This window comes from Dipodomys spectabilis, unplaced genomic scaffold, assembly GCF_019054845.1.
Source record: "Dipodomys spectabilis isolate Male_0828 unplaced genomic scaffold, ASM1905484v1 ptg000264l, whole genome shotgun sequence".
NCBI classification, from domain to species: Eukaryota; Metazoa; Chordata; class Mammalia; order Rodentia; family Heteromyidae; genus Dipodomys; species Dipodomys spectabilis.
Genome location: NW_024870941.1, coordinates 7,922,616 through 7,934,641, shown reverse-complemented (window position 1 = coordinate 7,934,641; position 12,026 = coordinate 7,922,616). Strand labels below are relative to the sequence as shown.

The window sequence follows — 12,026 nt, the reverse complement described above, 5'->3', positions numbered from 1 at the left end:
TTCTATGTTTAGGTAGATACTTTACTTGGAACTTGTTTTGCTTATGGTGCAAGGTGCAGTGAGACTTTCTGTCTTACCTGTGTAACTGTCTGTTGCAGGATTCTTTCTAGTGCTTTCTCCGTGCAGATTGGCATCCTGGTGTCAGCAATCCTTCCAGCCACTTATGAACATGGATCTCTTCTGGTGTCTTCTCTTTTCACTCCTGTTTTTCCCACAATGCCCCAGGACCTCTGTCCTCACTGATAACCTTGTAACAGCTCTCAGTATCCACCGGCTAAATCTTTCCCAGATCGTTCTCATCGTTGCTTTGCATGTTCTTGGCCCTTGGCTCTCACATATAACATTTTGGACATTAGTATTGTTCATAAATTCTCTACTAGTGTACATAAATGCATTACATACATTGCATTACATTTATTCCTATGTACCTTATGACTTACGTTTCTTTATTTTTTTCATATTTTTGGTGTAGTTTTTTACTCTGTTTTATGGTAGAGGTGATGTGCAGAGGGGTTATGGTTACCTAAGTAAGATACTGAGTAAATGGCTTTTCAGACAGTGTTCCCCCCTCCCTCATTTTCTATTTCTTTTCTTTAAAAATTTACTTTGTACTTATTTTTAGTTAGTATGCAGAAATATTGGTAATCTTGCATGTCATAATCCCTTACTCAACAACTACTTTGAATTTGTTTTGGAAAAAAATCACAGCAAGAGATTAAACTTTATTTTATATTGTTTTATTTTCTATTTGGGTGGTCCTGGAGTTTGATCGCAGGACTTCACTTGTGCTGAGCAGGCACTTGAGTCATTCAATTAACAGTCAACCCCTTTTGGCATTGGTTATTTTCAAGACAAGAGTCTTATTTTATGCACAGGCTTCCCCGGACCAAAATCCTATTTGTACTGCCTTTTGTCATACACAGCCATTGGTTGAAATGAAGTCTTGTCAACTTTCATGTCCAGGCTAGCCTAGACCCATAATCCCCTGATCTCTGCCAACCAGTTAGAGAGGATTATAGGCATGGGCTGCCCTATCCAGCTAACATTTTAATTTCCCAACCACAGCTCATCCTTTGTCTACCCTTTCCTAACGGCTTGCTTCCATATCCCAAGTGTTCAGAGCAGAACTGTCACAGGAGGGATTTAATGGGTACTGGTCACATGAACGAATTCCCAATTCTGGGCAGGGAAAGCTTACTGCTCTGTCTGGGGATGTCTGCCACCCAGCAGCTGGATCCCCTGTAGTGAGCTTGACCTTAGACTCAGAATGACTGCTTTCTTGAGCATAGGTACTTTGCTTGCTTCTTATTTCCAAGCCAGGTGGACATACGTGCCGTCAAAGCCTTCTTCCGACCATCGTTCTTCTGGTAACATTTCTTGGGCTCCTCAGCTCTAAAGATAAAGATGGAACCAGACAAACCCTGTGTCTTGTATATACGTTGATCTGAATTGGGGAAGGGAAGGGGAACAACAAAACTGAGACAAAGGACAAAGGGTGAACCAATGCAACAGCCATACTCACAAGACAGTGTGTTAGAAATGAACTTTACAACTGGGGGGGGGCAGTTGGGGAGGGAAGGAAAGAGAGAGAAAAACGAGGGAGGGGATAACAATGTTCAGCAAGAAACGTACTCACTGCCTTACTTATGTAACTGCAACCTCTCTGTACATCACCTTGACAATAAAATTTCAAAAATCTAAAAAAAGAGAAGAAAGAAGGAAACAGAAATGGAAAGTAGACTGTGCTCCAGAAGATCCTAAGCAGTAAGGAGAATCATCCTGAGGGAGGAGAAAGGCAGAGAGAGCGTGATATTGTGATGGGCACAGAATGCTCCTGCAGTCTGCAAGAGGGAATTAATTTATGAGCAACGGATGGAAAACAAAGATCTACCAGTATATCATCATGTCAACAATAAGGAGGAAGAGAAACACTAGCTCCGGCCGCCCCCACTCTCAGACAGTGAGTCAGAAAAACAACTCGGACAAAACCATGTTGTGTATTGATGTTTGCTCCTTCCTGTGCATTTGCTGGGCTTGTGAGCTCTGTGAGTGCAAATGACATATATTGGACTCTTATCCCAACCTTAAAAAAAATCGCTTCAATTTCCCCTCCTGATAAATGTTTTACCAGTTCCTGTTTTCTGTTGAAAGCTTGCGCTGTGATTAAAGATTTCATGAAGTTATGACAAGAGCAGCACAGACCTTCGTTTTCCTAGGAGCTGCTGTGTGTTGTCAGCTGGCGGAACTAATGAGTATTTTCCAGATCTGAACCTCTGGGGGCCACATCCCCACCCTCATGGCCCCATGTCAGCTGATAAGAGTCTGTCGTCCAAACACGTGTCGCACCACACAAAGACACTGTAGTCTCTAGACTAGAGTAGTCTAGTGTCTGGTAGTCTAGAGATTAGTAGTGGTCTCTAGACCTCTGCTTTCCTGTCACCAGAGGTCATGTGCCCGCATTCTGAGGCTTTGATATTTTGGATGCCCTGTGGCCTTTGGATAGTGTTTACATCTATGTGTGTGAGCCGTTGGCATGCTTCTGCACTGCTCTGTGCCTCAGTTTCCCTCTCTGGAGGGAGCAGTTGATGGGGGGTGGCTTTGAACCCAGGTCCCCAGCCCCATCTGCTGGCAAGGCAGAGCATTGGAATGATCACACGAGCAAGTCTCTCTTCTCCTGAGCCACTCCTTCTTTGGGCTTCCCTGGGATCACCACCAGGACACAGGTGGAGCCTGGTGGTTCATCCCTTCTTGCCGTTGACTTCCTAACATCCAGAACAAAGCCTTGCTCATACCTGGGGGGCAAGGCCTTGAGAAACCAAATGCCCTTTGGAAGGTCATATGTGAAGCCACACCAAGCTAGAAATGACCACAGCACCCCAAATCTTTGTCTCCAAGCCTTTCTTGCATCCATCGGATTTGTCCTGCCTGCCTTTCCCAGGACAAGCCCCTGCTCTGATGCCATCCTCTCTCCAATCCTGTCATGGGAGCCGCCATCCCATGGAGATCTGTAAACCCTTCTCGATTCCCTGCCACGGGCTCGCTGGCATGCTTGGAGTTTGGAATCCTGTGTGAGTTTTAGGCACGCATTCAGCTGTAATGGAAACCTAACGAATAGTGACTGACACAAATGAAGCATGTGCTGTTGGCTTTTTAAAAACATTTCATGCGTGTAGTTAATAAGTGTAGAGGAGGAGGCACTGGGGAGCGCCTTAGCCGCTGAGCCTGTCCCTCTCGGCTGGCTTCTTCTGGCCTCCACTGTGCCATCTCTCCTCTGGGTGGTTGCCCAGCTCCAGGGACCCAGCTCCCTCCCAGGGAAGAAAGAAGGGAGGAGGGCTGTGGAAACATGGAAGCCTCCACTCTCAAGGCACTGTCTTTTATCTGGGGTAGAAAATCTTAGAGCCTGCATCTTCTTGGCTACAACTTCATCATACCAACTACTCACAGCTGTAAGAGGCCATGATCGCTGGAATGTTTAATTCACCTACTACAAAGCAAACAAAGAATAGAGGTCTCAGGTGGGTGGTAATTAAGCTCTCTGTCTGCCTTGAGGAGGAGTCTGGTGGAACTCCTGGGTCAGAAACTCACGGGGATTCTATACAGGTAGGAACTGTGCCCAGCCTCTTACTTGGTGCTTCACTCAAATATAGCCTTTGTTGAGTGACACTGTGTACCAAGTGTATAGGGTAGGTGATCTCGACCTCCTCCCATGCTAGTAGAGAGAGCTGAGTTACCTTCCAACATCACTGGTTTGTAGAGAGCAGGGCTCACTTGTAAGAAGGTGTCCTGGGCATTTTGATAAATTGCAATCTGCGCCTCTCCAAGTGGGGAGAAATCTTAGTACCTAGGGGAGGATTCTGAGCTTCCCTTCATCTTTCCACAGTACCCGGAAGTGCCACCTGCTACTGGACGTCCTCAACTCCACGGAGCATGAATTGACAGTCAGTGCCAGAAACAGCGAGGAGCTTGTTCTGCATGCCAGCGAGTGCCAGCGGTGAGTGTGCTGTGACTCGGGTGAGCCCAGGCCCAGGGTATGTCCCTGGCTCTGGGAGCAAGCAATGTCTTGTCCTGCTTCCCCCTCCCCTTCCCCCCCCCCCCCCCCCCGCCGGCTTTTCCTGAGACAATAGAGGGTACCTCCAATCCACCCCGGGCTGTTGCGCCATATGCCTGTGGATGGGATCATGGATGGAATCATGTTTGTTTGTTTTTAATTTTTAATTGAAAAATACTTCAAACATACAAAAAAGAAACTAGCATACTTGTGTTTTAGATTTAAGCTTTTTGTTATATTCGTTTCATATCTCTTTCTTTGTCTCTATTTTTCTGTTTCTCTTTCTATCTGTCTTGTTTTAAGGAATGGATTTTTTTTTTTTTTTTTGGTCAGTCATGGGGCTTGATCTCTGGGCCTAGATGCTGTCCCTCAGCTCTTCAGCTTAAGGCTAATACTCTACAACTTGAGCCACAGCACCACTTCCGGCTTTCTGGTGGTTAATTGGAGACAAGAGTCTCACAGACTTTCTTGCCTGGGCTGGCTTTGAACCATGATCCTCAGATCTCAGCCTCCTGAGTCGCTAGGATGACAGGCGTGAGCCACCGGAACCCGGCTAGAAAAGGAAATTTTTTTAGAAATAAAAAAAATAACTTTTAAACTGACATTAATATTATTAGTCAATGGGGAGCTGCAAGTCCTAACCGCAAGCAGGTACAGAGCGGTTAGAATAAAAAAGACGACACTGAGTGTTGTGGACGGTGTGGAGCAACTGGAACTCTCCTGTTGGCAGAAGACAGAATAAACAGTGCAGCCACTGTGGCAGAAGTTCTGGCACTTTCTTATAAAACTAATCATGCACTTATCTTTGTCCATCTATCCCAGGTCTAGTTAGTTATTTTTTTTAATTAAAACATAGAAACAATTATACAAAAATGTCCCTAAGCCAAAAACCAGAAAGATCCCTGGCATCCCCACCAGAGGAATGGTTCAGAACGATTCCTCCACAGAAATGGAGGTACCTGGGAGTGTTGTGGCAAGTGAAGCCAGACTCGCCCCCAAGGGCACATCCTGTGTGGTTCCATTCATATGGAGCTCAGGAACCAACCAAAGCAGCCACTGGAGGAGAGGCTGAGCGTCTGCTGCCTGGAGAGGTTGGGATAGCTCTGACCCAAGAGGCCATAGGGAATTTTCCAAATGAGGTAATGTGACAGGTTCTTGTGTTACCCAAGTGTACGTCGTCAAACCTTAGCCACGTTGACTTGAGAGTACATTTCTCTGTATGCCAGTCTTACCTCAAAAGAAAAAGCTGCGAACAGACGCTGAGTTCCAGTTCATGATACGTGCACCAGCAGATTTGGGGAAGATGTAGGATATCCACAATAGTCTTCAAAGCACACAGCAAACCAGAAGGAGTTCGGGGTGGGAGGAGACATCAAGTGACAAGGCCAATGCAGTGTTAACAGCCCTGTCTCCTGGTGGGCTTGCAAGAGGGGTGGGGAGCGGGGACTGTAGGGTGGTCACTGTAACATCTGCCAACTATACATTTGAATTTCTTCAGAAGAAAATGTTGGGAGAAATAAACCAAAGTAAGCGTCTCTCCCACCACCTCAGTTCTCTTCCCTTTCTCCTTAGAGCGACCCCTGTCTTGGGAGTGATGGTGTTTGCATTTGTGTTTTTCTGCTGTTATTGTGTGGCTATAGATCCACAAACAAATGCTACTCCCAGCATTGTTTTTCTTTTAGATGATAGAGTGCCTTCCTGTCATAATATGTCCTCTGAAACTTAAGCACTACACTTTGGAGTAAATATACATCTGATTGTTTCATTTTGACTTATTAATATTTTATTGCAGAAATATGTCACCATAGTCATTTCTATGCTGATGCTCCCGCCACTTGACTTCCAGGGCATTCACATGTGGTGTGATTGTTGAGGGCATAGGAATGTGAAGGGGCTGAAGCCCTATCTCAGGGCCCGTTTGGCTGATGGAAGCTGGAGCTCCAGTGGTGGAGGCCGGGCTGTTGGGGACCTTTCTGTGCTTCTTGTCTCCCGGTTGGGATGTTCCGCCGCAGTGTGTGCTAGGTCCCCAGTGCCCAGGGTGGTGTGGGCCAGCGAGGCTGAGTGAGTGAGGTCAAGAGGACTGGCTCCTGCCCAGGGCTCCGGGCTGCCCGGAGCTGGCCCCTTCCATGGGTGGGGAACTATCTTATGCTCTTTGTCTCTTGGTCTTGATGTTTTCATGTGGCCCAAGATCCCTGAGAACATAAATCTAGTCTTCTTGTGACATCAACACAAATCACTTCTAAAAAGTTATAAATTGCTCAGCTTGCTCTGTGGAGTAAGCAGGAATCAATCTTGGCAACGCTGGGCTGATAGATATTTACAACACCAGTCACAAATAATTACAATTTGGTTTTGTGCTTCAGGCTCCTTCTTTATTAAGCTTGTTTCTTAACTTCTCATTTCTGAATGTGTCTAATTCACATATTTTTAAAAATTCATTCATGAAATATTCATCCAATATACTGATACTTGGAGAACTTGTGATGTGATAAGACCGAATCAGGCGCCAGGAGTGCCCCGAGGAATAAGGACCCGGCCCAATGGTAAGAAGCCGGATGCGTCAGTGGATGGGAAAGAAGGGGGCAGTCGCTTGTCTAACCAGCAGTGTCCTTCGGGGCACCTTGCTGTCCTGGGGAGTGACAGCTAAAGCAGAAGCCATGATGCATGTCTGCCTGGAAGACCTATTTGGCGCTGTATGTTGACATATTTGTGCTCAGTGTCCACCTGGCATAGATGTGGTGATGGGCGCCTGGGCTGCAGTGCCTCGTGGCTCATGCACGAGAGGAGAGCAGCAGCAGGTGCTGATGGTGTGTGATACCTCTGGAGCTGAGAGGAGAGGAGGCTAGTGGGTGGGACCAAACTCAACCTTTATGAGAATTCCTAAAGTCTACTGTCATGGGGTAAGTCCCCAGTGACTTCACCTCCCAGAGGTCCCAGACACTGTCTGATAGTTGCACCTGGTGACCTTTAACATACAGACCCCTGGAGGATACCTGTGCTAGGTTATAGCAAAATGAGTCTTTAGCCTTCAGGATGTTAATTTACTCATTCAGGGAATACTTTCTGAATGTCCAGGGACCAGGCCCTACCAGTAAATGCAGAACTGCTTGTCTTTTGGTGGGGAAGGAAAGCAGACGCCCCTCCTCCCATCTTATGTTTATGCAGCCTGAGGAGATCCGACAGCTTATAGAAATGTACCCAACCCAGCCTGGGAGCCAGGGGGCTGGCTAGGAGGTTTTCTGGTAGAAGTGATGCTAACTTAGAAGATACCTTACTACAGTCACACTGCTGTAACAAAGTACCATAGACTAGGCTGTTTATAAACAACACAAATGTGTTTCTCATAGTTCCGGAAGCTGGAGGTCCAGCATCAAAGCAGCAGCTTATTCAGTGTCTGCTAAGAGCTATTTCCTGTTCCTGGACAGTGGCTTCTCACTGACTAGGTAGAAGAGACAAAAGGTTTTCTGGGTCTCTTTGAAAAGGGCACTGGTCTTAGTCATCAGGGCTCCATTCTCATACCCTGATCACCTCCCAAAGGCCTGCTTCTTAAGTCTGCTACTTTGGGGGTAAGTTTTCAGCATAAGCTTTGCAGGGGGGTGGAGGGGTTGCTTATGCCAAAGGAGTAGGAGTCAGCGAGGACAAGAGGCAGGGAGAGAGCATCATAGGCAAGGGAAAGAGCATGGTGTGGAGCTGTGTATATGTGTGTGCATGTGTGTGCTCAGGCACACTTGCACAGGGAGGTCTATGAAAGACCTACTTGCTCGTAGACAAGTCATTTAAAAAAGAGTTTTTAAAAATTGGAAATACTACTCTCATCTCTATACTTCTTCGAGCTGTCTTCTAATCTTCAAAGTACAGCATTTCAGAAAATGGATATAGAAAGTCCTTTTCTACTTCCCTAATCTCTTCTTTGAAAGGTCCTCTGGAAACTGGTGACTCATCTCCGAGCTGTGAGTCGCAGCGACGTGCCCAGTGCATCACTTCTGTAATTAAGGACCGCCGGTTAACTTCGCTGGGGCCGGTGTGATTTGTGCCTCCTGGTTTGCAGTGATTACATTTCCTAGGCTGCACTCCATCCGTCACGAAGTTCACGGTGCTGTCCCCAGTCGTGCGGGCTGTATCAACTTCCATTTTTACCCCAGGAGTGGCGTCACTCAAGCTCCACTTCCAGCCGCGAGGCTTTCTTAATCTCATGGTAGTTCAGGGTGCACTCGGGGCTGGTCCCCCCTCCCGTGGGTAGGAGGAGCGAGGGTTCACGAGGGCCTTGCCCTTGGCTGGCCCTGGGCTGCAGCCGCCCACCACCAGCTGGGGTCTCCAGGCAGCAGCCACTCACTGTGGCTTAGGCTGTGTCCCACAGAGCCGCACGCCCCTCCCTGCCCAGCTTCGGAAGTGGAATCAGAAGCAGATTTCTCTGAAGAGGGGGAAAATAAAACACACTTTTTTTTTTTTTTTTTAATTTAAATTTTATTTTATTTTATTTGAGAACATACTGTACAGAGGGGTTACAATTACATGGGCAGGATAATGCATACATTTCTTACCAAGCATTGCAGCCTCCTCCTTTGTTTACCCTTCACCTCCCTTCCCAGCCTCCCCCCTCCCTCCCACCCAATCATACCTCCCCACCACCCTAAAACACACTTTTTAAAGAAAGTTTACCAGCACTAAATGTACTAGAAGATGAAGATAGCATCATTATTATGGGTTTTTCCCCTTAATTATCAAACCATTAAAAGTAATTTTCATAGTAACCCTCATAAATGCATAGGCCCCTTTCTAATTTATGGTGATAGATGTTATCCTGTTACTTGCTTCGGGACACTGGGGTTTGTTCCTCCCCCCCTCACCGCAGAGGCGCTGGGGCCTGGCTTCAGAGCTTCTGAACGTGGTGGCCATCCCTGGGTGATGGAGCAGATCCCTCTGCCTGTCATTCGACTGGCTGCTTCACCGTCAGAACGCAGGACAGCCCTGGGGCCTGTGGTGGTCCACAGGTCGACTTCCCGAGGAGGCTGTGACACGGCAGTCCTGTCTCCTGGGGGCTGCCCCATTCTCACACGTTTCTGTTTACTCGAGCTGAGTACCTGTCCCTAACACTTTCTCATTTAGTGCCTTTAAATGCTTCAAAGCATCCTGTGGAACATCAAAGTGATAATTGTTTTATTGCTACATATCTAAATGTTTGAGTCCATTTCCATTTCTCAGTCCTGCAGATTCTGTTCTACAATCTTTCTGAGTTACAGGTGGTTTTTTTTTTTGGGGTGGTGGTGGTGGTGGTGGTGATTTTCTATACAACTAGGTTTTTTTTTTTTTAATTTGACAGCTTTTAGAAACAAAGGACTATGTCTTGCTGTGCTCTTCTTTTGCTAACAAGGGGCCTGGGGCTCAGGTTCACTTCTCAGCCCTTGCTGGGGGATATTAGAACCCAGGACCCCTCTTCCCACCCCCACCCCCCAACTAGGTACCCATCTAGCGCTCTCCTGCCCCTCTGCTGTCAGCTTTCAAAGTCTTCCTGATGGAAACTAGTGGCTCTTGAGTCTGTGAGCAGCTCATCAAGATGAGTAGGCAGAGCACAGAGATTGCACAGGTACATCAAGAAGCCATTGGATCCAGACACTGATTGCTCTGGGGGAGGCAGCATTTGCTGACTTACGACAGGAGAAATTCTCGTCTTTTTGTGAGTAGAGAAAAACAAGATGGTGGGATTGAGTGTCCATACACTCTCGGGCTACCTCAGAAGTGCTAGCGGGAAGGCTTACTCTCAGAGGTTCTTTCCCTGTTGTTCTTCAGTGTCTGGCCCAGTGGGCTCGTGCCTAGAGCCTTCCCTCCGCAGGCAGAGACCCTGCCCACTCCAGCATACCTGTCTCAGGGCTCGCTCAGTGGTTTTCTGTCACACTGAGGCTGAGGCCAAAGCCTGGGGCACATGGTGCAGTCCCAGCCTGGCTCTTCTAGAGCTGCATGGCTGCCTTGTTCTAGAAACAGAAGAGACAGCTTCTGCCCATGTGATGTTCCAAACAGCGAAGTGAACCCTGGCCAGGTAACCAAAGCACACCTGATGTGCGGGAGATGCTTGGGAAGCGGAGGGTGACAGGGTGGCTTTCCAGCATCCCCTGATGACACTTCACCCTGGAGGCCTGTGTGAAGGGTGTGTTCCAGAACATGGAGGTAATCAGACCTGGTTTTTGCTCATCAATAGATCTCATTTAGGGCCTCAGCTGCTGGACTCCTCCTGAGTCTCTAAGCGGGGACAGAAAGTTCTCTTCTCATTGGTCAGGAGTAAGAAAACACAGTGCGTTATTTACCGAAGGAGATTTAATATCAAGAGTTTTGAATGAGTCAGCGCCCACGTGGGGGTGAAAGATCCAGGCGCCCAGCTCCAAGTACCAGGATGGAATTCTGAGAGGTGATGGTCCACCGGAGAATGGGCCTTGCAGAGAGGGGAGGGGCCTTGTTACCCCCAGCCCTCTGTGGTGGGGGAGTATGTGCAGCAATCATAAGCAGACAAGAAGGGGTCTCAATCCCCCGTCACGGTAAGCATTCCCACACTCGCTATCCTGTCCAGCACTTGGTGGTGACAGGAAGGTTTGGTGGTGAGTGGTGAGCTGGCACAGCTCTGCTGCAGTGCCTGACCCTGGGCAGGGCTCCCTCCTCTTGGGAGACTTTGGTCTGCCGAGCCTTAGCTGTACAGTCTGCAGGGGGTCTACAGGGGAGGGCAGTGGGCTGCAGGCCTCCAAAGAGATAACAAATACTGGCCCCAATCTCATGCTGCCGGAGAGTTCCATTCCGGTCAGGGTTTACTGCCGAACCCTCAGCCACAGCACTGCTCTCCTCTTCCTAGGGGTTGAGGTACAGCCCCTACCCCACTCCCCAGGAAGCTCAGCCAACCCCCTCTGGTCAGCAGTGTCTCTGCCCACACTCATCTCGTCTTGTAGACTAGGCTGAAGTAGGTGGCAGCTGCAGCCCACACTCATCTCGTCTTGTAGACTAGGCTGAAGTAGGTGGCAGCTGCAGCTCTACTGGTTCTTGGTCATGACCTTAACTGTCCTTCAGCCTTTCTTGAATTCAGCCCCATGTCTGTCCAGTGGAGAATATGAGTCCAGCCAAGCCTGCTTTGGGGCTGCACAGCTTCCTTGAAGGTGCCACAGTGAAGGCAGCACAGTGTGCACACGTGTGTGTGCGCACACGCGCATGCACACGCACACACACCATGGCTATGCATTCTTTTTCCTGAAGCCTTATTACAGAGATGTCAAGTATGTACAAAAGGTGCCAAAATGGCATCTTGGACCCTGGTATACTTGTCGCCTCTGCAAGTGGTAAATCACAGCCGGGAGCCGCGTCCTCCTCTGCACCTCCCCTCCCACGTCCTCTATTATTTTGAAGCAAATCTAAGAAGTCATAGTACTTTATCTGTAAGTATTTTCATATTCAGTGCCAAGACTCTTAAATAAACACAGCACCACATTAGGCTTTAAAATTAACATCATTATCATCAAATGTGTAGTTGCTGCTTAAATCTCCAATGGTCTCGCTGTCCTGTTGTTGTTGTTGTTGTTGTTGTTTTGGCTGTGCTGGGGTTTGAACTTAGTGCCTTGCATGGCACTTACTTAGCTTGCTTGGCTCTTTGCTCAACTTGCTTATGGCAAATGCTTAACCATTTGATCCCCAACGTCAGTCCGGCGTCTGCTGTTGGAGATGGAATCTAGCAACCTTTTCTGCCTGGGCTAGCTTCAAACCATAATCCTCCAGGTAGATCTCAGCCTCCTGAGTAGTTTTGTTTGAATTAAAATGTAAGTAGCTGATGTCTCCTGAATCTAGTTGTAGTCTGTGGGTTTCCCATCACATCTTCATTGCACGTTTTTATGGAGTAATCTGCAGCTGGGAGGCTGGCGGGTTGCATGCCTGTGGGGTTGCTTCTCTGACTTCTTTCCTCTTCTTTATCCCTTGTTGAGACAGTGGTAGCAGCTGGGTGCTGAGTGAC

The 12,026-nt window shown here is 47.9% G+C and overlaps 1 protein-coding gene across 3 annotated transcripts in view; it reads left to right on the top strand.

Moving 5' to 3' along the window:
- Positions 1-12,026, top strand: part of Trappc9 (trafficking protein particle complex subunit 9) — a 454,043-nt gene that overhangs the window by 308,379 nt on the left and 133,638 nt on the right. For all 3 annotated transcript variants that reach the window (XM_042699917.1, XM_042699915.1, XM_042699916.1), the window contains one exon: positions 3,881-3,991. In XM_042699917.1, coding sequence (XP_042555851.1) covers positions 3,881-3,991 — 111 coding nt within the window. The remainder of the gene's footprint in view (positions 1-3,880; positions 3,992-12,026) is intronic.